The following is a 22,040-nucleotide window of genomic DNA, read 5'->3' on the forward strand; positions in this document are numbered from 1 at the left end:
CGCTTTTTTAGTTCCTCAAGCTCACTACTTCTCAATCTGGCCTGGACTTGAAGATTCTCAATTCTTTGGAGACATCTTCGCAGAATAGTCATCCTGTAGGCATCTTTCCACTTTCCACGAAAAGACAGTCCTTGGCGCAGCTGCATGCCAGGTGGTTGCATGAGATTCTCAAGCGCAATGAATCGATTCGCTAACTCTGACTGACGGACGGGCAAGCGTATACACCTCTTACTGTGCCTATTGGACCTGGGAGGCCGTGATAATTTTGATGTCGATGAATAAGCCTCGTCATGCTGCTTTCGGAGCCCTCTGTGGCCCATCAATGCTGACTGTTGGACCACTCAGGCTATACAGAAAAAATAAGGATCTTGGGGTGAGAATAATATTGGCCGATCCTTTAACGTGCCATGCTATAATTGGATATATGAGCGCAGAAGCTATCGGTTCGGCAGAAATTTTGTAACCCATAGATTCTTTTATATAGACAGGTCGATCCAATTGATCCATATAATCACCCTACTGCTGCTTGGTAGATCACTCCACCTTACTGATCGTCAGGAGATTTTGTGGCCCAGGCTTCGCTCGATACCTGTCTACCTTGGTTGTACATAAGCTCTACCGCCGATTTCAAGGAACGAATCAAGTAGATCTCAGATTGACCTTACATTTATAGAGGCTTCAACTTTAGGAGTTCTAAGGGTATGCGTGCACCTTATTACCATTAGCTTGGTCGCAAAGAAGCATCGGATGCTAAAAGAGGACTGTAAGTAGCACATTACATGCTCGGAAGACTTTAAGTCTGACAAATATCCTCTTTCTCACATTGTTATGTCTACTGAGCATAGATTCACTTATTGAGACATGATGATAGCCGCTGAAAACAACGCTTGTAGAGCCAGAGTATCCATTGCACTGCCGAATTGGCGAACGTGAGTCCCCTACACCGTTGCAAATTAGGCTTTTGATGGCTCAATATGATTCTTGAAGATGAGCTAGTCGTTATTTCCGGGGTGGGAAGAAAGGATGACTGCTGTCTGATCGTACCGGCACATTCGAGTTCTGGCTGGTGCTTTACGTATTGTCGAAACAGCCTGAGGGGAACGAGGGAAGTGGATTACTGAAACAGTAGCGATAGTGACAATCTGGTGATAACATTGGATATTTTCATCAAAGAATTTAGGAAAAGTATTATTGCAACGAGTTAGAAGTGGAAGCAAGGATCGTCTGGGCGCTAAGGTACGTCATTCCTGGTTCGTCGGACCCCTTGACATCGAATATTCCCACTACCTCACCGTTTCCTTCTCATATGGATGGCATCAGATATGATACACTTTAGTTTGCTGCAAACCCAATAGAGTGCAGCATATAGCATGTTGTGCAGGTCCATTCCTCGAATGGCTTCTGCATCGTGCGATTTCATTGGAACTACTGGTCGGCGCTATCGGTTCGAGGAATTGCTCCAAGAAAGACCACACGTAGGACGTGTCTGGTTGGCAAGGTCTGAATATCAAGCTAATTGGACTTATTTCGATCGCGAACTAATACCTCCAGATCCGGACGTGATAAATTTCTCCTGAAAGACATACCAAAGGACATCTATACGAACTTCATCGAGAGGATAAAACCACAGCTCCCTGAAAGTCGCTACATTCGTCTCCCATGCGACACTATTCCAGGCCATCGGATATTAGTTTATAAATACTTGACGGATAACTTCTTACATCTTGTCCGGAATCCCAATGCAAGGGGAGAAGAAAATCTTAAAAAACTGCCTGCTAGGCATTGCTGAGTTGCATGAAAGGCATATTGTTCATCTCGGTAATCTTCTTTAACACAGTCACAGATTTGGGAACTAACAATGTTTAGATATCAAGCCAGACAATGTCCTAGTTGGCTGCCGTCAGGATGAACAGGGACTGATCATTGAAGATATTCAGATCATTGACTTTGAAAATGCCGCGTACATTCCTAAGGGAAGGTGCATTAAAGGTATGCTCGCTGGAAATGACAACTGGCGCAGTCCCGAGGCACATTTCAAGGGTGAACTGAACAAACCAACTGATATCTTCTCATTTGGCATTGTTGTACGTCCTCAGCTTCCGCTCCTGCTACGGGTTACTGATAAATATCATTAGTGCATCTATGCTGTACTTGGACACGTAATACTTGGTCCTGATGATGATTTCCGGACGCATGAAATGCAGGGTGTATTCCCTGCCATTATTCGCTTGCAGCGCCAGGTTTCATATTTTGGCGACCACGACGGGGTCAATGGCCTCTTGAGACACCTCCAGGACGATGAATCTAGTTGCCAAGTTTTAAAGATGCTATGGGATGGGAGGACTGACGAGGACATCCCATACAAGTCATTCTCCGAATGGCCAGAGGTTGTCGATCCTGCATTTGAAGACCTTATTCGGGGGTTGACAAATCTGAATCCCACTAAACGACTTACAGCGCGTCAGGCGCTGGAGCATCCATGGTTTATGGGCCTGTGAGAATGGCCCCGGGTTAGGATAGCAGACTGGGCGAAAGCTTGATTACTTGGGATGTCTTGTTCTTGCACTGGTAACCTTGAATAGAGATAGATAAGTTGTTTTTTTCCCGCTTCTACTGCGCGCAATACCTACTCGTCAAGATACAAACCCCCACAGCAGTGTAGTGTGCCCCAGCCTCTCGCCTCATTATTGCAGCCAGTAGAGGAAGTCACCAACGGGGATCATTCTTGGAAACAACACCCCGGGGTTTTCTGCTATGACCCCGTCTGGTAGCGATACTACGGCTTCAACAACTATCTCACCAGCTAGTCGGTGTCGATAACCATGGAGCACGATTAGCGTGGATGAGAAACGTACCCGCTAACATACTTCGTCAGGGCCAGCAGGGACGAGAGTGGACAACTGTTGCCTTACGGGTGCGTTGTAACATCCATTCAGAAGAGTAGGATACAGCATAATCCATTCGGCGCAATCGCCTACATAGGGCAGAAATCTGCATCTTGTCGACAGGGAGCCAGGTCGACGGATTGCTTTGTACGCAGACGAGATGCCCAGATGGGTTCATTCTTCAACGGGATATCCAAATAGTCACGTGACATCACAGATCGTTTGTGATTTGTATGGTAGATCACGTGCTACGGCAGTCTCATCTCGCGCGATGCCGGATTCACCCAACTTGTTGAGAAAATCCGCCAGGTCGCTTACACCCAGCGATGAACCCCTTTAGAGCTCCATCTCGACTAGATGGAGCTTGGCACAAGGTCGGCCTCGCATCGGCGTTTCCGGACCTCGATATCGATTATGACGGCCGCCGGATCACAGCGAAGTGCAAAGCTTTTCGGATCCCGAACTCCAACACAAACGGGAGTCAAGCGGCCGGGTGTCCAGTAGAAGCGGATATTGACCTACCAGGGGACTTGAAGGATCAGGTCCTTGTGTTCAAGTATAAAGGAAAATTTCATGCCATCGATCACGTGAGTGAGTCGGGAACCGATACGCAGAATCACGCTGACTGTTCCAGCAATGCCCTCACTCGTCGTTCCCACTGTCACAGGGGAGCCTCTTTGACATTGAAGACTTTGGCGTCGTGCTCAGCGTCGCTATCACATGTCCCAAGCACGGCTGGTCCTTTGACCTCTTCTCTGGGCAGTCGGACCGTGGCAACTACAAGCTCAAGGTTTGGGAAGTGCAGCTGCGTGACCCTCCCGCATCGACCGATGGGGCTTCTGGGGAAACCAACAAGGAGGTGTGGGTGAGGCGAAAGCAAAGAATTGGCTAGTTGACGATTCAGACCCGAGCAGGATCGACCTGAGTATTACGTATCTCCTATTGGTCTCCCTCCTGCAATCAACTCGACATGAACAGCAGTGTCATGCATCTATTGCAGAAAGAACTGCTGCTGTTGCTATTTGCGCTTGTACTGAAAGGTTACCTGTCGTGAAGAGCACCTTGACGACCATTCGTCCGCAGCCCATTGCCATATATTTACGGTCTGTGGCAGTCCCGCGCATGTCATTTCACATCACACCGTGCATGCCACTAGTGCTACTCTTCTTTGGCTGTATAAGTAGGTAGTTGTGGCTGCACCTGTTCACTCACAGGAAAACAGACCGGATAGACATGACGGAGGAATGTGATATCCAAGCACCGACTTGTCTTAACGGCTCATGTAACAATATATATTAGTTGCCAAGGACTACGAAGAACACAGGGAAAGACACTTGCATTGTATCATTAACTCCAGAATAAGAGAGCATCGTCCTGTACTGACTTGCTGCCTACCCTGTTTGGATCGATGAACTGGAGTTGTAGGACTCCGGCCCAGATATAGAGCAGGACGTATGTGCCGAGAAGCTCTCCTGAAACGATGGGCCTCCTGGGACCAGAGCTCTCGCAATATCAGTATTTGCATCTTCTTTGCACTGTTGCAAACTCATGCAACTCGTATCATCCTGTGCGCAAATTTAGTGGTGGAGAATGCAGTTTAACTCTGATGGGTCCGCACAATTTCGCCGAATATATACAGAGTATACGGGGTATATACGGCCCCTATGAACCGACAGGCATGGAACACACTACATCAATCTTACACACTCTATGCTGCAGTTTTCGGCACTGCCGACTCTCGAAGGCGACTCAGTCTACGGACTGTCATTCGCGTTCCTGGAACAAGTCGATTTCCCGGAAAGATTCTCTGCGACCTGAGTCAGATTGAGCGAGTCTCAGCCCGGTCTGCGCCGATCAAGACATGAAACCAAGATTCAGAGACATTGGCGTTTCATGCGGAGGGCACCTTGAATGGAGCTAAAAACGAAAAGAGGAGAGAAAAAACATACAACAGCATAGCAGACGGGATTCGCTGGTTGTCAGCCACCCAACTACTAACCGGCGCCAATTTAGACCAAACAAAATACTCTATAGTTTGTTGGCGATTTTCTACAGTGTAGCTGTGCTAAATATAGTAGCGTCCTCGTTGGGGCCGACAAAAGTTCTTGTTTTAGATAGTGGGCTATGCCAGGTTCAAGATGAGGTCATTGCATCCCTTCTTTTGGATTTGTAAATATAAAAAGTTATCTTGCCCGTTTTCACTGCTACTTGTCACGTCTGACACCACCCTGGAAGACACAACATAAACTTTCTTACCATGACACGCACCTTGCTATTTTGTGTTGCGGAGGAGGCCAAGCCTGTAAGTCCATCTGTGATTGATCAAGGACACATTGTTCGCAGTATGTCGGACTGGACTGAATAGTTTCAACTGTATATTAGTAATAAAACGATGCTGAGTTTGTTATTAGTTCATACCTAAGGCCATGCGCGAATTCAGTACCGAGAAGGACGCCCCTCCTCTGTACTATCTTGTTGAATCGGAGATCTGCCCGGACAAGCGAGAGGGATTTAGAATTGAATTACAAGACGGCGAGACTTTCGATTCGGATTTCATCAACGCCTCTAAAGAGCAATGCCAAAATTGGGCACTAGACAAGTGGTACCAAGCTAAAGTTAAATTTATCGAACCGAATGTAATCGCTATCGCCGATGAGCGAAGCGCCCGAGACGGTACTCTACTTATGAGCTTCTACTACCCGGTAGTCAGCCCGGAAGAGCCTACTTTCGAATTTGACGGATGGGGACCTCTCCCTCCAAGGGCCAACACCTGGTATGACTTCAGAATTGATCGTCGTGCAGCTGATGAGTTCCATGGCTCTCTTATGTGGGCCTCACGGGAGTCTGCCTATCCGATCTACTTTGGATGCCCAGAGAAATTTACGGATGGAACTGGCATCTTCGACGTGTTCAAAGCTGTGAAATGTATGAATGGCGAAGACAATGATGAGGAGGAATAGAGCTCTCTAGCACCTTTCACACGACACCGACTTGTAACATTTCTGATTCCAGCATGACGACGATGCACTGTCCTTCAAATTATTGTAGATAGTCACTTGTACCGTTCGCTTGTTATTTCTACATAGTTTGGTAGGCACCACAGCACGTAGATACCATGAACACGTTATCAATGAAATTTGACACATACTGCACGCTGCGAAGGTCAGATGCCGAGCAGTCCTACTACTGATGTGGTCCCCAACTGTTTGAGCACTGTAGAAACAGCTCAAGCATAGAAGAACTCGAATCAGAAAGGGGCAAGTCATCACCTCATACAACGGAAATTTGCAATCTGAGATCTACACCGGTCCACCTAGTCAGTAGTGGCCACCGAACTTCGGTGGCGCACTTGCGTTCCAGTGGCTATATCTCGGAAGAAAGACATCAGGTTCATAAAATAGTTGAGGATCATGGTTTTGAAGCTTTCATCTTATACCTTTGTGTCAAGGATTATTGAGATTATCTAGCTATATCTTCACTAATCGGGAGCACATACCCAGGGATGTAAGTCAATTTGACGAGGAGCTGCCAGACTACTGCTGAGGTTCTTTGGCGTGAATTCATGAAGTCGAACAAAAGTGTATATCAAGGTTCTGGAATAAGCCAAATAAACGAAAACAATACATGAGACTAGACACAGGCGCAGAAATGAAAAAGGTGGATCCATCAGGATTCAGCAGAACAAATACACATATGTGCATACTTTCCCTCCTGCCAATCATGTTTAGAACCGTCACATTCAACAATGGGTTCCGCGGTTTGACAAGCAAACATTGGTACACTTATTTTGAACCCAGACCTTACTAGTCTTGCCTGAAATCCCATTCTCGGTGCATTGATTCAATACTGTGCATAGTTAATATGGTTCAAATTCATATTATGAAGCTAAAAAACCATGGACTTACTCGCACTGGCGTAGGGAGCTAGGTCACCTTTCTTGAGGCCAGGGATTGATTTGTGCCACGAGACGCAGCAGAACGTGTTTTTCCCGGAGTCACCTTGGTAGCAGATCTGGCGTGGTGTCATGTCATAAAGATCAGACATGAGAGCGTTGCAGTTGCCGTTACGTGCCCCATTTGAAGAATCGCGCACGGGCGCTTTGCTGGTGTACCCGCAGCTGCGTTGTTCGAGGCTGTTTGCCTCAGATTCGTCTGTCTGAGCGCCGTCTTGAGGACCGTAGTAGATAAGAGTACCGCCGCTTTTACCAGTCTCGCGGTAGTGCTCAACCCAACCCCTGGCTGCGTTCTGCTCCGGAACATATCGATCTCTCTTGACGCCGGTCTCTGAGAAGATTCTCGGTCGAATTGCCATCCATGCAGCCCTCAACCCGGATAAATGCGGTCGGAAAATCATCAACATGGTGGACAACGACCGCCGCCCCGTGAACTTTGCCGAATTATGGCCTACCATCGCCAACTGGTTCGGGCTCAGGGGAGTAGGACCCTCAGAAACTGGTGACGCTTTGAAGCCGGGAGAATATGTAAGCAAGTTCCGTCATCTGTTCACCGAGAACGGACCACCAAAAGGCGTGACGCGTGGTGTAGTTGCTGGAAGTACCCAGTTGGATTCCCTGGGATGGTGGCTATCTTTCGATCGTCATTTGAGCTCAGAGAGATTGCGTAGGGTAGGGTTCACTGAGAAAAGAGACCCCGTTGAGGGCTGGCTGGATGCTTTTGAGAGATTCAGCAAAGCTGGAATTATCCTTTAAGAAACAGAAAGTACAATACTATGACTCTCAGCCCAGCTATTTCACTCTCTCAATTCACTGGCCCTTCTGGTCAGTTTCCCAGCTTCAATCAGGTCGAGGAAAATGAGCTCCTTCATCAGACCGGGAAGATCAACGCTCCGGATCCGACGATGCTTTTCTCTGGCCTTTGCACGAGTGACATTGGAGATCTGCTGCCCCTTTCGAAGCCGTTTGGTTTTTTTCTAGTCTACCGGGCCTGTACGGAATCCAACTTGGACAACTGCGCCTTTGTTCTCGTCAAGGTTATATGGGATCAACGCCGCAGCTACACTGTTCCAATGTATTCTGCGAGGACTCTTCACGATATCCCCGCTTGTGCCCTAAGTACTAATACGGCTCTATAAGTTTGATGAGGCCAGAATCGACCCAGGACCTTACGGTGTCGTAGGATGCAACTGCGGTTGACGTTACGGCTTTTCGTAGTTAGCTTTGCTCTAATATAAAAGTACTGAGGCTACCATAGTTAGGAAGTCACTGCATCTAGTCTATCATGTCACCTTAGTATAGGCGAACTACTAGATTAAATATTCACTGCAAGCAGCTGACTATTCAGTGTCAACTTAAATTACTTAGGAAGTGGGAAATGTTACTCCAGAAAATTAAAGCATTAGTTAATTGACTATTCTACACACTTTGATTCAAGCAGACTGATGCCGCAACCAGCGGGCTGCTTAAAGACAAATAAATTAGGGTTTTTACTCGTCCCTATATAGCGACGCTCAAAACATATTTAGAGGGACTAAGAGGCAAGATATTCAGATACTTATACTTTGTGATTCTACCATCTATGGGGTTTTCTTAAGCTTATCTTCTTATTTACTCTTATATATTCAACCCTGTTATTACACCTAGTTTGGAATTATTCAAGAAGCTATTTATATTTTAATCCTAATCCTTATACAACAATACAAGCATGGCAAAACAAATTATTGCTGTCCCCTATAACTATAATGTGTACCACCTTGCTACCAAGCCTTCTCTTCACGCTGCCACAGCGACTTTTACCACACGCAAGGTCCAACACTTTATTAATACTGTTATCCGGGACTGTTTCCTGAAATATAAAGTCTATAAGGTCTTCAGTGCATGCCTTCTCCATTGACACTTTGATCTAAACCCAGATGAGCGAAACATTAAAGAAGATGGTAAAGCAACTGCTTCAACTGACTTTAACAACATATATGCTTGCAGTTGGCTTTTTTATGAAGGAAAGCTGTTTCCATATGAGTTTAAATAAGGAAACACTCTTCCTATTCCTCCAGTTAATTTTATTATAGAACTAGGTTTAATACTGTAAGCTAATGGTCTGTGCGATATCATTAAGCTGCAGGTGTATGCGGATGGAATTGTGGGCATGGAAACAACAGATCACGCAGCAAGGATTAGCACAACAGTTGACTATCCTGAAGTGGCAGCAGAGCTAAACAGACTAAGGCGGCGATGGCGCCATTTGCTTTCTTTTAGTATGGATGTGTGTCTGTGAGCTCAACGAAGCTTCTACTAGCAAAAAGCCAACTTGTTTGACCATTTATGTGATCTGCATCGCCTTTTTATTTGATATTTGATTGTTACCAGAACTCTAATGTTTACTAGCACAAAGATTTGTACACGTAGGAGTTAATTAATGGCTTCCTTATTCACCAGTGGATCGCCAAGCTTCCTCAGCTGGAGTATAGTGGAATGGGTGAGAGATCGTAGTCAATTTACACAGTACGCGCAGGTTGGTGATTGTTAACTACAGTTATATAACACGCGCCACCTCAGGAATTCACCAGGCTGACCTACAACCACGCCCAAACCACGTGGGGAACGCCAGTAATTAGCGCTCAAATTATGCTGAATAAATCCTTCACCTCCACTACGATTCTAAGCCCCAAACTTGATGGTCTGTTTTCGGCCGGCAGAATCGAATTCGCCTTCTTGAATCAGTGATCCGCTGGACAGCTCGGTGGTGCAGAAGTATTCTCAAGATTTGGGGGCGGGGGGTAAGGAGAGCGTAAAATTGCAGTTTGGTAGCATGCTGCAAGATTGCGATTGCGTCGGAGTCGAAGAGATGTGGGCTGGAGGATAAGTTGCATCTGGCAGTGAATATGCCGTCCATTTTGTCCTCGGCTAGATATGGCAGCCAAGCAGGGCATTGTAATATGTGACCCCGTACGACCATTCGCTTCTGTGAGCATGGCACACTACGACGTGAGTTGCCCCCTCGAACGCGGCTGCAGGGGGCCAATTCAAGGCCGAATACAGCCACGCGGCGTTTCATTCTGCAAGGAGTCCATTAGGTACCACAAGGTACGAGTTTCAGGGGCTCTTCGGCAATGAGAATGTACTCTTTTAATACGGCTGCTTCGCCGTTGTGCTGCGGCGCCAGGTCTAACATAGTGCAGACCCGCTCAAATCCACAATCAAATTCAGCATGTGGCGTCAGCCAAATATCACGAGATCATCGGCAAGATGCTATAGAAAATCAGCGGAAGCAATCGCATGATGGTCATCATCGACCTCGACAGGCACATCAGCCGGGCCGTTTCCAATTATGGCGCCGTTGTCTCTACGCTCGCGGGTGTTCTACCAGTCATCCAACTCTTCTTGCTCTTCCATGCCCATTACCTCAGAGAACATCTGACCCCACAGCCAGACGGCTTGCTTAAAGATGCGTTCGCAGGCTGACATGTCATCCCAGCCGTTGCCTGGCGGCTGGACCATGGCGAGCTCGTCGACGATGGATCTGCAGGCGCCTATGAAGCGGCCAAAGATTTCTGATTTCCAGTTTTCGATGAATGCCTCGCGGAGGGCGGTAGTGTGGCCGTCTTTTGTTTTTAGCTGGACGCTGTTTGGGTCTGCAGGTGCTTCTGGTGGCAACGAGGATGTGAGGGGGTACGGGTTTCGTGGTGGCGATATTGGCACTGTTCAAGTGACGAATCCAGCCCGCGTAAGACAAGGAGCTGTGGAAGAGCTGCGAGCTGGTCAGCTCAGGGTGATGAACAAGCAGGGTTAGGGTAACGCAACTTACAATTTCAGTAGCCCATAGCATCACCATGCCCTCGAGTAATGTTGCAGACGGACATGATGCACTGTGGAACAGATCGACGAAGCCTTTAGTGGGCGGTTTCGGTTCATCAATGCTGACGTCAAGTCCGTACTTGCGCTTGGTGGCTTTAAGAAACTCTAACTCCTTCTTCATATTATTTACCGCAGAGCACAACAAGTCTAGACATCGGAACATTGAGTCGCGTTCTAAGTCGTTGATTTCGGGTATGCGGATCTTGCCTATCAGTGCTCTAGTGAATGAGACAAGCGACCGTGAGATATACCTGATCTACGTCAGCCATTGATTGAGAGCGCTCTTAGTTAGCAATCCACAACCTGCATGCGACAAGAAGGTATGTTGAGTACTGTTCGCCAGTAAATCTTCAGCCTGAGCCAGCAGATGTTGAGCCAACGAGGGCGCTTCCGCAAGCTGTGGTGTTCCAGGTAGGGAAGGCCGCGGACTAGAACCACTTGGCGCCATTCCAATAAGTGCACCATTCGAACCACAACGATTGACCAGAAGATCGGGGCTCGGTCTTGCACCAGTCCAGATGGCTGCATTCTGATATTGCTGATCACTGGTAGCCAGGCCCCGCTCGTCAACAGTACTTCTCCTTCAGTGGTGGAGGGAAAGTCCTTGCATTGGCTCAGAGGGTCTGCCTGCCAAGTCGCGTTCTTTGGTTGGACGAAGCCACAGCTCTGGCATCGGACTTGTACGCACTGCTGGGTCATCAGAGAGAACCTCTAGGTTGCTGGGGTCAGCCTACCTTATGAACAAGACTGTCATTGACGAACTCATCAAAGTACTTGCTTATGTCCACCGTCGATCGTAGTCGTTGCATGGTGGGGACTAGACTTGATGTTGAGACAAGGGACGAATCGACAGGGCCATTAATAAGGTTAATAAGAAGTCTTCTGCCAGCCGCGTTGTAGGGATTCAGCAGAGCCAGTTCTTGACCGTTCCCTGCCGCCCTCCACGCGGCGTATTCCAGACACTTCTGGAGTTGCGCCTGGGACGGTGGTGAGTGAGTTTGATCTAGGTCTGGTTCATCATCAAGGATCCAACGTTCTTGCAAATAAGGACTTTGGAGCTTCCCTGCCATCACTTGCAATGACAACACCGGACGGTCCCGCCTATAGTTGGACTATCGATTTTCTCGAACTGCGGAATCACTCAACAACCGTCAATCAAGACCCAGCAAGCTTGCGCGTAAAAATACCTGATCATGTGTGTAAGTGTCTGCTGGCCAGGGCATGGCACTCTCATCGCGATGCAATGCCGTGATTGATGTCTGGGGCGGCCTGGTCGATCAAAGGTCAATAACTGGGCGTATATGCGCGTTAATGCTGGCGGTGAAAAACTCGGATGCGATAAAACCTGGCCTGAAATGTCCATTAAAAAAACCCCGCTGTGAAGACCTGTTAGCCAGCCCCTGACCAGAATTACCATTTTTTCCAGAGGTCCGCTACCCATGCAATATCGCCCACCTATGCGACTATCGTGATTTTACATTCTTAACCTACCAAATTCACCACTATTAAACCACCCACGACGCGCGAATCAGATGGTAAATAACACGGCAAAAATGAAGCACTCTAATTGGCCAGATTAACCAATCCAAAAATACTAATCTCAGCGCTTAATATAGTAGCCCTTTAGTTTTACGGCGAATCCGCCCCACCCTCTCCCCGAGGATCGATCGGCCCTTCCCGCCTTTTAAACTCCCACACTCTAGAAAGTCCCCTCAGTTGCTCCAGAGATCTGACTTGCCCGAGCGTCGGCCGACTCGAGAACCGGCTCCAAGGTCGTTTTTCCACCGGTCTGTCTGTTGGTCGTCCGCCACTGGGAAGACCCTCCTGGGTAACTCCCTGCTTTCCGGAGCGGATGTGGTTACTTGTACGTACACCAACCAACAGGACGCGTCGTGTCGTGTTGTCCCTTCGTGCCAGCCGCTCACGATCGCAAGACAAGAGGTAACAGCTCCTACTTGGCAGAGTAATATTGTCTCAAGTGCTGTGTCGATATCCTGTAGCACAGCCTCTTTATTCCCTGAAGGCGCTGGGACCTATCCCCGCGCTACAGAAGTACATAGACCGCCCCTCAGTGGATGGGGTGGGATTTCAACGGGAGATTAATTGGGCCGCTAGGTCAGAAAATTATCCCTGGTTGGAATAATACAGTTTCGAAACAATTGCCATAACGCCAGCACTGTTATGTCTGTAAAGCGGGGAAATAGTTCCAATTGGCTTTGAGAGCTAACACGAGCCAAAGTGGACACATACAACCCTTTACAAGCATAAATATCACTAAAAAAAAGGGGGAAGTGATTTACAATGATATGTGAAAAAAGGAACATTCAGGGCGCGCCCCTCACTGCCGCACTGCCTACCGCATTCAAAGCTGTTGCTGCCTTGACCCTCCATTACTCCATTCCGCTTTGACCAAGTAGAGACGAGAATCCTCCAATCCTGATATCAATCTCAGTCAATCCGAGCCCCGTCTTTGCTCCCCATCAGGATATCCCTTTTTTTTTTTTTTTTTTTTTTTTTCACACCGCACTGTTCATTTCACGCCAGCCTAGCACTGATGTGCAGTTTGCCGCGTCACCTTACTAATTAGTAAGTTATTCATTGCTCATTCATCTTTGGACAGAACTGAAGCTGTGATAAATAGGTGAGGAGGAGGAGGTGCAGCCAGCCTGCCTGGTCTCATTCACATCATGGTAGCGCAACCTCCCTCAAAGGGCCGACGCATTCAGGAGACCGCGGCGGAACAACCCACAGCCTCAATACACAACGCCCTCCTGCAACAAATCGGCCTCGACGATCAAGAGCTGGCCGAGGACTACGTGCGCCTTCCTGCTTACGGCGATTATTATGGCGAGTTTCACGATGAAAGGAACGGTGCTGGCACCAGCGCCCAGCTCACCGACGATGGCCGTATCGCCATCCGCATCAATCACTTCAATCGCCAACTGTCCCAGATTATTGCTCCCGCTCTACATCAACACATCCAGGATGTAGAAGACAGTCACCCGCTCCCTCCCCCATACGTTCCTCCTTCCCTGGGAGGCGATCTGTCAGTTCGTTCACCTCCGCCCTTGAACATAGTCATCCAGGTCGTGGGCTCTCGCGGAGATGTACAACCGTTCGTTGCCTTGGGAAAAGTCTTGAAAGACGCCTACGGCCATCGTGTACGTCTGGCGACACACTCCACCTTCGAGGACTTTGTTCAGCAGCATGGCCTGGAATTCTTCAACATTGGCGGCGACCCTACCCGGTTGATGGCCTTCATGGTCAAGAATCCCGGCTTGAGGCCGGGCTTTCGGAGCGTAATGAGCGGAGATGTCGGCCAGCAAAGAAAACATGTTGCCGAGTACATTCAAGGCTGCTGGCGGTCCTGTTACAGAGCTGATGATGGAACTGATGACCTTTTCGAGTCCTCGGGAAGCGATTCTGGCTCTAGGCCTATAGCAAAACATTTTGTTGCTGATTGTATCATCGCTAACCCCCCGAGCTTTGCCCATATCCATTGCGCAGAGAAGCTCGGCATCCCGCTCCATATTATGTTCACTATGCCATATTCTCCTACCCAGGCCTTTCCTCATCCCCTGGCCAACATTCAAGCCTCAAATGCCGACCCTCAACTTACCAATTACATCAGCTATGCCCTGATCGAACTACTCTCATGGCAGGCCCTCGGTGATATCATCAATCGATTTCGTGTGAAGTGTCTCAGTTTGGATCCCGTAAGTACCATCTGGGGCCCCGGGATGCTTCAGCGTCTTAGGATCCCCCACACCTACTGTTGGTCTCCGGCCCTGGTGCCCAAACCGAAAGACTGGGGCTCTCACATATCCATCTCCGGATTCTACTTTCTTCATATGGCCTCTGATTACACACCTGCCCGTGACTTACAAGCATTCCTCAACGCCGGTCTACCCCCATCTACATAGGATTTGGGAGCATCGTTTTGGATGACCCCGACACGCTGACGGAACTCATTTTCGCCGCCGTGAGGAAGACTGGCCAACGTGTGCTCCTTTCAAAAGGCTGGGGAGGTATGGGCGCAGATGAGCTTCGTATCCCCGATGGTGTCTTCATGCTAGATAACGTGCCGCACGACTGGCTCTTCAAGCATGTCTCGTGCGTCGTGCACCATGGTGGCGCGGGAACCACGGCGGCAGGCATCACCGCAGGCCGGCCGACTGTGGTCGTTCCCTTCTTCGGAGACCAGCCTTTCTGGGGCGCCATGATCGCGCGAGCAGGCGCAGGCCCCAGTCCGATCCCACACAAACAACTCACGGCAGACAAACTAGCCGAGGCCATCAACTTCTGTCTGACCCCCAGATGCCTGGAGCGCGCCAGAGAGCTTGCAAGCAAGATCGCGGCAGAGCGAGGTAGTGACAGGGGTGCCCAGTCGTTCCATCAGTCCCTCAACCTTGACCGGCTCCGCTGCACTCTCGCACCATCCCGACCCGCTGTGTGGCGCGTCAGGCGCACCAAGGTCAGGTTGAGTGCTTTTGCTGCCTGTACTTTGACGAACGCAGGGCTGTTAGATTTCGATGACTTGAAGCTCTTCAGACCGCAAGAACATTACACCGACGAGGGTCCCTGGGATCCGATCTCCGGAGGGTTTACAGCATTTGTGAGGGCTTTCGGCGGCATGACGATGGGGCTAGCTGATGTTCCTTCGGAGACATGGAGAGCTTTACAGATGCCGGCTGGGCGGAGCCGACAGCAGTCCCAGGCATCGGCATCGACGACCGCGAGCAGAAGTGAGGTCTCGCATGTGGGGGAAAGATCGAATTTGTCGATTCCATCTAGACCGAGTAGGCAATGCTCCGTCGGAGAGGACTCTCCTACACTTGCTCGGAACGCTTCCACCCTCTCCGGTCGGTCAACTCTAACATCCAACGTGCCCACACCAGGCCAGTCGGATCCCAGAATAGACGATCCTGGTCGAGGTCCATCCCGCAGTCGGAAAGAATCTGACGCCGGCAAACAACCCGACATGTTCCGTCCGACTGGCGTGCATGTGAGCAAAGGCGCTGGGCGTTTCGTCAAGGCGGTTGTGCAAGGACCTGTGGATATTTCAGTGAATTTCGCGAGAGGCTTTCACAACATGCCTAGGCTTTGGGGAGATGACACCGTACGCGCTCAGGAAAGAGTTAGCGATTTCAAGTCAGGTGTCAAGGCAGTAGGAAGAGAGTTTGGCTATGGCTGGTACGATGGCGTTACTGGCCTGGTCACTCAGCCCTGGAAAGGCGCCCAAAAAGGGGGTGCCAGCGGCTTTGTCAAAGGAATTGGCAAAGGAATCGGGGGATTCTTCGCCAAGCCGGGCGCAGCCCTTTTTGGTATCCTGGGCCATACGATGCAGGGGGTCAGCAAAGAGGTGCAGAAGTTGTTCGGCAGTGATGTGCAGAGCTATATCATCTCGTCTAGGGCAGCTCAAGGGTACGAGGAGTGGCTGCAGGGCTCCGAAGCAGAAAAGCAAGACGTTATCACTCGGTGGAAGCTGATCCAGAAGGATCTGAAAAAAAAGGGGGGGGGGGGGGGATCCCTAAAGAGATAACGCGAGAAGCCCAGAAAGTACAGCAAAGGATGAATTCGGACAGCAGTGCAGATGCTTGTACCTAAGATCTCATCAGCACCATGCTCGACATGGGTGGTTCAGAGTCACCTCTGCATGCTGCCAACACGGGACCCGGAAGATTGTGGGAAGCAGCTGAAGCCACGTCGAGCGGAGACGTAGCAGATGATGACGATATGGAACTCGTGTCTAGACTCCCAGCCCCAGCGGCACGTTCACCAGACAGATCGGGATCTGGGTGAAGAGAAAACGCCACAAGAGAAGACAGAAGAAGAGGTTGCAATAGAGCGCATCAAGAAGCAGAGTCTGTTGGAAGTGCAACACCAAAACAAAGGTAAGATTTGTATTTTGCCGCTCGCACTTTTCGGTATCTGATCAATGAAGACGATTCGGTCCTGCAGACGGCAAACCTCAGGCAGTTGCAGGTCGTTGTAATCCCGGATTGCATTGCGAAGATCGGCCTCGCTCGTATCGGGTGCGTACGACTGCTCCCGGACCACGAAGGCCAGAGCTCGCTCGCCAGCTACTTCGTCAGGGATACTAATGACGGCCTCCTCGGCGACGGTGGCGTGTTGGACCAGGTGTTCCTCGTTTTGGCCGGGGGCGACTTGACTGCCCTACAAAGTAATAGGTTGGCCAGAGTGCGCGAATTCACACGTCGTCTTGGTATGCCCACTCACCTTGACCTTGATCATGTCACGGATGCGATCTACAATGAACAGATGGTTCTCACTGCTAGGGGCCGTGCGGAAGAGGCCGACGTCACCTGTTGGCCACCAGAAGTCCGCATTGTCTGTAGGCGGGAGAAGCGCATCGCTGGCAGAGTCAATGTACCCGCGCACAAGGCGGCCGCTACCTGAGCGACGCGAGCACTGATTTCGTCCGGTGTCCATGCCCGATCAATCATTGCCTCTACGAAGGGGGGCTCGCTTGTCTGCTGAGTCGGATCCGATGGTCCTGCCAAGACTTTTTGCCAGACAAAAATCCCCGGCCGGCTCTTGGAGCGGGACTGATGGCACAGTAGGAAGGAAAGTCGGCGGTGTGAAAGTCATGATGGTCTACCAACCTGCAGAGAAAGACGGGAAGACGCTTGCTGGAACAAAGACCACTTCGATGTGTTGCAAGCGCTTCTGTGATGCTTTACTCCTGCGTCTTTCGTGGTTGTGATTTGCGTCGAGACTGGGTTGGTGTAAGGAATGGCTCGGATATCAGACACAAAAAAATCCACGTATTTCACAAAACATGAAGGTTGCTTAGGCGCATCTTCAGAGGCGCTCGCGATATACGGGCATGAGGGTTATCACCGTAATATGGGCGCTTACATAGAGTCGCCTGGGCTTGCTTTCCTTCTTCAGGGCAGTTGTTGTATGTAGGAAACAGTAAGATAGGTGCTACGTAATTCGCCGCGTAGTCAGAATGCGCACCAGCATGGCGCGCGATTCTAAAGGACGCCAAGGAGCCTCCAGAGCGGACGCTGTTAATTGAAATTGACAAATTGATTACATTTAAGCCTACATTTATGTTCATAGACAACTTCTCTTCCCGGAGTTTGGGTGTCCATCCCCCCTGATCTAGCGCATTTATTATTTACATGGTAAATTCACCCGCGCAAAGCGCGGGCCAACCCCTCCTGGGCTCTTGATAATAATCCCTGGTCTCAATAACCACTAGTAGTCTAAATTATGAGATCCAATCGCTCCCATATCCCCGCACACTGCCACCTCTTTCGGGAGAGAGAAAGGCGCGGCCACTTATTATTATAGCCATAACTTGGGAAACGCGAGACAATCGGATTCTTTTCACCGCTTGACTATCAAACTGCATGCGTACGTTGCTCTATCTCAAAATGGGAGTAGAAATCTAAAACTGGAGGATATATGGTGCCAGCCGTGCCAAATGATGTGAATAATATAATTGGCTGACACCTCACCCGTTCTCTGTTTCGCATTATTTACCCATGCCACGGCCCTATCTTTTTTGGATTGGTTCCGCTTGGTAGATTGCCCCATTCTTGCATACAATGCCATGCTGTATTAGCTTGCTCTGACATTTTTGTTTTCCTCCCGCAGTTTCTGTTTCCTGCTCTACGCTGTGCGTTCCTCACTTCTTTATCAGTCATCACTCACTGGACCTGCCGACCACCTCCCAAACCCCATCACCAGATCCCTACACATCACGACCGTAGACATGGCCGAGAACAAACCCCTCGACTACATCGTGCGAGGGCTCCAGCTGCTCTTCGCCACCATTGTCATGGGAACAGACGGCTACGGTACGCACCGCTAACCCACCCTCACCCGTCGGTCCGCCTCGGAGTACTAACCCCGTCGCCTAGCTATTCACGTGTTTCGTGGCCACGATGACCACGTCGACGCACCCGTCTTTGGCGGCGACGCCACTCTCCACGTCGGCGTCCCTGCTGCGTGGGGCTTCCTGATGTTCTGTGCCGTCTGGACGGTCCTGGCCGTCGTCTTCCACTTCATCGAGCTCGGCTTCGCAAACCGCCGGATGATTGGCTATATTGGTATCGCCGCCGAGGCTGTGGCTGTCCTCTCCTGGCTCGCCGGCCTCATTGCGGTGGCTGTCAACGTTTCGACGACCGATGCCTGCTCGTCGGGACAAAATTCGTGCGCGGCGCTCAAGGCGGCGACGGCCTTTGGTGCGTTCGAATGGCTGTTGTTTATGGTTACCGCAACCTCGGCTGTCATGTCCTTCTTCAACAACCAGAAACGGGTCAGATCCTCATGAATATCAGAACCAGCGGATGCGCCACAGAGTTGGGGGTGGGGCGGTGTCGTCGTTGTCTCTTGAGAAGACTTATTTGCAGTTGTTAATGCTTGCGCCATGCGTTATCAGACTGCTACAGGACTAGCAAGGGAGCTCGAGATTGATGATTCTGCTCTGGGCCACGATAAAACATGTCATATTCGGTTGGGCAAGCCATCGCCAGAACAGATAATTTTCTGGGTCACGCGCCAAACACCAACAGGTGTCTGCTCTGACGGTCGTTACAGATATTTTCGGTTATTTCAGGAGGATTATATTGCTTCGGGTCCGTCGGATCAGTTCTATCGGGGGCTGTCTTAATAGGGCGACCCTATGGCTATTTTTTCAAAAGGAGTTGGGTTCGTCAATTACACTTCTCGAAGCCGCTTCTGCAAAACCCGCAATATCCAGGAAACCAGGTACATGCACACTTCTCGCAGAACCATGCCCAACCCGCGACACTCTGCTAAAGGCTATTGCTTTATGGCTGCTACTTCCACAGCTTGCCCTTGCCTTTGTACCGCAAAGTTTAAATTGTTTATGTATCCCAGAACTATCCTAGGCTATCATTTCCAGCAGGTCACTATTCCTATTGATTCTATTGATCTAGTCTGCAGATAAAATGTCGTACACAGATATGCATCTCCCCAGAGCTCTAGTCATGCAGCCAGCTCCGTTGGAGACCATCCCATTAGAGGATGAAGATTCTTCCTTGGGTCTTTATCTACTTCTGCTTCGATCTGTACATCGCCACTGCTTGAAGAACCAACTCATCCCGTCGACCTAATTACTAAACAGGAATTGTATCCATACCACTCTTGAAGAAAGATTCTTGAGGACGTTGACTATCTTCTCAGCCACGCTGCTCCTGCTTAAGCCATGGCTATTGCTCCTAATGATCATTAGCCAACCTAATACTGGTTGCTGATTGAGCTCCTTTGCCACCGGATTTTCTCCATGTTTCTCGATCAAGGTGCTATCCGCAAGCTCAGCATGTTTTACTACGAACCTATTGGTCTGGGTGATGTGCTGGTCATCACCGCGCGCCCAGTAACCGAGAAATCGTTACGTTGGTGCGAGGCAACCATGACTAGGGAAGACATGCTGGTTGCGATTGTCACGGCCCTCTACGATGGGCCACCTATGGGAACCGTGGGGGATGCCTGGCTTCGACGACCAGATAATTTGTTGGGTTAGTTAGATGGTATAACGACTACATCTCCCACACATGCGCATGAATGACGGAATTCCTAAGTGAAGGATTCTCATTATGTATGCAGAGTATACTCTGGTCTCAGCGGCTTTTGTATTTATGTGATTGCTTTGTTGGCAGTTCATATGTATATATCTCGCGCGCACCATTGTGACAAGATGTATGGTGCTGGAGTCCAGAGAGATATATACTCCCCTAATATGTCTTAACTTTCATCTGTTGACCACGATTCATCATGTCCCTGCTTCTCAATCTCATCGCTAAAGCTACATCTCCTGAGTGACACTGAGGAGCGTGGAGAGTGCACTGTATCCTGGGATAAGCTAAGCAGGATGGGGAATGGGCCATATTTCTTTGCCTTGTCTGCAGTGAAGTAGGACCTGGTGGCGTATCTGTGGTAATATGGACCTTAGCTTGGTCCATGAGTGCGCCCCTTATTGATGATGGATGGATGCAGGGCTTTGAATCTACACCTCCCACTCTGTATGATTTGTGTTCACGATGAGCATCATTGACTTATTTGAGCTGTCATCAACGCAGCACATAATAATGGATTCACTTAGAAAGGCGACAGAAAATTTACTAAGATATTCTCTTGGTTGGGCACTTTGTCTGGTGTGTCAACATCCAATGGCCCATAGTAAAAGCTCTGTTCAACAGCTGGAGGGCTGGAAGCCGACCTCGTTTGTGATAGATAGCCGTTCTACCTACTGTTACCTTGGTCTTTATTGCCATTGGCGCCCTGGTCTGCCGCCTCCTCTCTGTGATCCTCTCACTGGCGAAGCACCCTGGTCAACAGGACTTCAAATGACTCCGAAGGTTGTCTTTCAACCCCACGACCCTTAAGGTGATCAATCACGGAACCCATATGCTGGCGGGCGGGTCTTGTATAGTACATCGTGCTAATTTGGTCGCCTCCTCCAACTCGGCAGTTGTTTACTTTTAGTGCCTCTCGCAGCGCGCGACACTCCTGGCTCAACCTCTGTTGATCATCGTTTGTTCGCCCAAATACTTATCTCGGCAATGATACGTAACACATTCTACTTTTTAGTGAGGAGCTTATGGTGAGATGAGAAAAGACTTACGGAGGAGTCCATGTTCAGGTGATTGACACAGTTTCAAGACGTATAGATTTCTTCTCGTGCTCTAGCGACACCAGCTAGGAGTAACAGGGCTGGATATATATACATGTCGCATGCAGCTCTGGTATCGACTTCTTTTAGCCAAAGATCAGGATCGCCAGGCTGAAAGGAGATTTTGAGGGCATACCTGGTATCACAGTCCCCGTCTTCTGATGAGATGGGCATGGATGAAGAGCAAGTGTGCCGGGCAAGGGTGCTAATTAACTTGACTAGCTAGGGAAAAGTACTGACAGACTTCACTAGTTGATGTATGGGGAAAGCCCATGAATGGAACAGAGGTTGCTGGCCTGTCAGCTAAAGTCCCCGCTTCCCCTGGTTCCACCACCATTACAGTAGCCTAGGCTTCTAGCGATTAGGCCCGTGACTATGGGAAGCGGGACGAGAAATCACGACGGTTTCCATCAATTGACCTTTCGAGGGCCGTCATACATCTATCGAGTCTCCTTGCCATGTGAAGCGTAATCTTGCAAGAAGCTTCCAATGGCCACCATTCGGTGAAGGTTATCACAAACGCGACTTTCCTTGCGAGAACATGAGCAAGTTCACAGCCAACGGGCTTGTCTCTTTTTTCGTCACGCAGTATATCTAATCAACGTGCCAATACAAAGTGTGATCCTCGAGGAGGTTGCTGCCGCTATGGGCCTCGTAAATCATGTGCCACTTG

The 22,040-nt window shown here is 49.5% G+C and overlaps 9 protein-coding genes across 9 annotated transcripts; 7 read left to right on the forward strand and 2 right to left on the reverse strand.

The window, feature by feature from the left end:
• The first annotated feature begins 1,329 nt into the window (after positions 1-1,329).
• On the forward strand, positions 1,330-2,564 carry P174DRAFT_513839 (putative calcium/calmodulin dependent protein kinase). Its single transcript, XM_024832018.1, has 5 exons — positions 1,330-1,498; positions 1,552-1,726; positions 1,752-1,818; positions 1,867-2,084; positions 2,136-2,564. Exons 1-5 carry the CDS (start codon positions 1,371-1,373, stop codon positions 2,496-2,498), a joined length of 951 nt encoding a protein of 316 aa, XP_024682061.1. The 5' UTR covers positions 1,330-1,370; the 3' UTR covers positions 2,499-2,564.
• Positions 2,565-3,194: 630 nt separating this feature from the next.
• Positions 3,195-4,242, forward strand: P174DRAFT_409738 (Rieske (2Fe-2S) protein). Its single transcript, XM_024824221.1, has 2 exons — positions 3,195-3,472; positions 3,520-4,242. The coding sequence occupies exons 1-2, from the start codon at positions 3,212-3,214 to the stop codon at positions 3,775-3,777; spliced, it is 519 nt and encodes a 172-aa protein (XP_024682062.1). The 5' UTR covers positions 3,195-3,211; the 3' UTR covers positions 3,778-4,242.
• Positions 4,243-5,142: 900 nt separating this feature from the next.
• Positions 5,143-6,027, forward strand: P174DRAFT_409740 (uncharacterized protein; the record flags this gene model as incomplete). The annotated part of the gene is made up of 2 exons (XM_024824222.1): positions 5,143-5,187; positions 5,297-6,027. 2 exons carry the CDS (start codon positions 5,143-5,145, stop codon positions 5,843-5,845), a joined length of 594 nt encoding a protein of 197 aa, XP_024682063.1. The 3' UTR covers positions 5,846-6,027.
• Positions 6,028-6,770: 743 nt separating this feature from the next.
• Positions 6,771-7,196, reverse strand: P174DRAFT_422465 (uncharacterized protein; the record flags this gene model as incomplete). The annotated part of the gene is made up of 1 exon (XM_024825044.1): positions 6,771-7,196. The coding sequence occupies one exon, from the start codon at positions 7,194-7,196 to the stop codon at positions 6,771-6,773; it is 426 nt and encodes a 141-aa protein (XP_024682064.1).
• A 46-nt stretch (positions 7,197-7,242) lies between these two features.
• On the forward strand, positions 7,243-7,593 carry P174DRAFT_422466 (uncharacterized protein; the record flags this gene model as incomplete). The annotated part of the gene is made up of 1 exon (XM_024825045.1): positions 7,243-7,593. One exon carries the CDS (start codon positions 7,243-7,245, stop codon positions 7,591-7,593), a length of 351 nt encoding a protein of 116 aa, XP_024682065.1.
• A 2,607-nt stretch (positions 7,594-10,200) lies between these two features.
• On the reverse strand, positions 10,201-11,394 carry P174DRAFT_461886 (uncharacterized protein; the record flags this gene model as incomplete). Its single annotated transcript, XM_024830056.1, has 4 exons — positions 10,201-10,538; positions 10,642-10,946; positions 11,010-11,240; positions 11,267-11,394. The coding sequence occupies 4 exons, from the start codon at positions 11,392-11,394 to the stop codon at positions 10,201-10,203; spliced, it is 1,002 nt and encodes a 333-aa protein (XP_024682066.1).
• Positions 11,395-13,382: 1,988 nt separating this feature from the next.
• Positions 13,383-17,115, forward strand: P174DRAFT_422468 (glycosyltransferase; the record flags this gene model as incomplete). Its single annotated transcript, XM_024825046.1, has 5 exons — positions 13,383-14,571; positions 14,619-16,173; positions 16,314-16,413; positions 16,463-16,589; positions 16,640-17,115. The coding sequence occupies 5 exons, from the start codon at positions 13,383-13,385 to the stop codon at positions 17,113-17,115; spliced, it is 3,447 nt and encodes a 1,148-aa protein (XP_024682067.1).
• A 1,327-nt stretch (positions 17,116-18,442) lies between these two features.
• P174DRAFT_422469 (MARVEL domain-containing protein) lies at positions 18,443-19,003 on the forward strand (the record flags this gene model as incomplete). Its single annotated transcript, XM_024825047.1, has 2 exons — positions 18,443-18,527; positions 18,591-19,003. The coding sequence occupies 2 exons, from the start codon at positions 18,443-18,445 to the stop codon at positions 19,001-19,003; spliced, it is 498 nt and encodes a 165-aa protein (XP_024682068.1).
• A 975-nt stretch (positions 19,004-19,978) lies between these two features.
• On the forward strand, positions 19,979-21,717 carry P174DRAFT_452660 (uncharacterized protein; the record flags this gene model as incomplete). Its single annotated transcript, XM_024829096.1, has 2 exons — positions 19,979-20,213; positions 21,620-21,717. 2 exons carry the CDS (start codon positions 19,979-19,981, stop codon positions 21,715-21,717), a joined length of 333 nt encoding a protein of 110 aa, XP_024682069.1.
• Between the last annotated feature and the right edge of the window lie 323 nt (positions 21,718-22,040).

The sequence above is a fragment of the Aspergillus novofumigatus genome, assembly GCF_002847465.1.
Source record: "Aspergillus novofumigatus IBT 16806 chromosome Unknown P174scaffold_5, whole genome shotgun sequence".
Lineage (NCBI taxonomy): Eukaryota > Fungi > Ascomycota > Eurotiomycetes > Eurotiales > Aspergillaceae > Aspergillus > Aspergillus novofumigatus.

Excerpts from the sequence above, each read along its gene's own strand:
- P174DRAFT_513839 (XM_024832018.1), top strand. The coding sequence starts at position 1,371 with ATGTTGTGCAGGTCCATTCCTCGAATGGCTTCTGCATCGTGCGATTTC. Across the intron at positions 1,499-1,551 it reads GGACGTGTCTGGTTGGCAAG|ATCCGGACGTGATAAATTTC; the intron begins GTCTGAATATCA and ends TAATACCTCCAG. Across the intron at positions 2,085-2,135 it reads TCTTCTCATTTGGCATTGTT|TGCATCTATGCTGTACTTGG; the intron begins GTACGTCCTCAG and ends AAATATCATTAG.
- P174DRAFT_409738 (XM_024824221.1), top strand. The coding sequence starts at position 3,212 with ATGAACCCCTTTAGAGCTCCATCTCGACTAGATGGAGCTTGGCACAAG. Across the intron at positions 3,473-3,519 it reads AATTTCATGCCATCGATCAC|CAATGCCCTCACTCGTCGTT; the intron begins GTGAGTGAGTCG and ends TGACTGTTCCAG.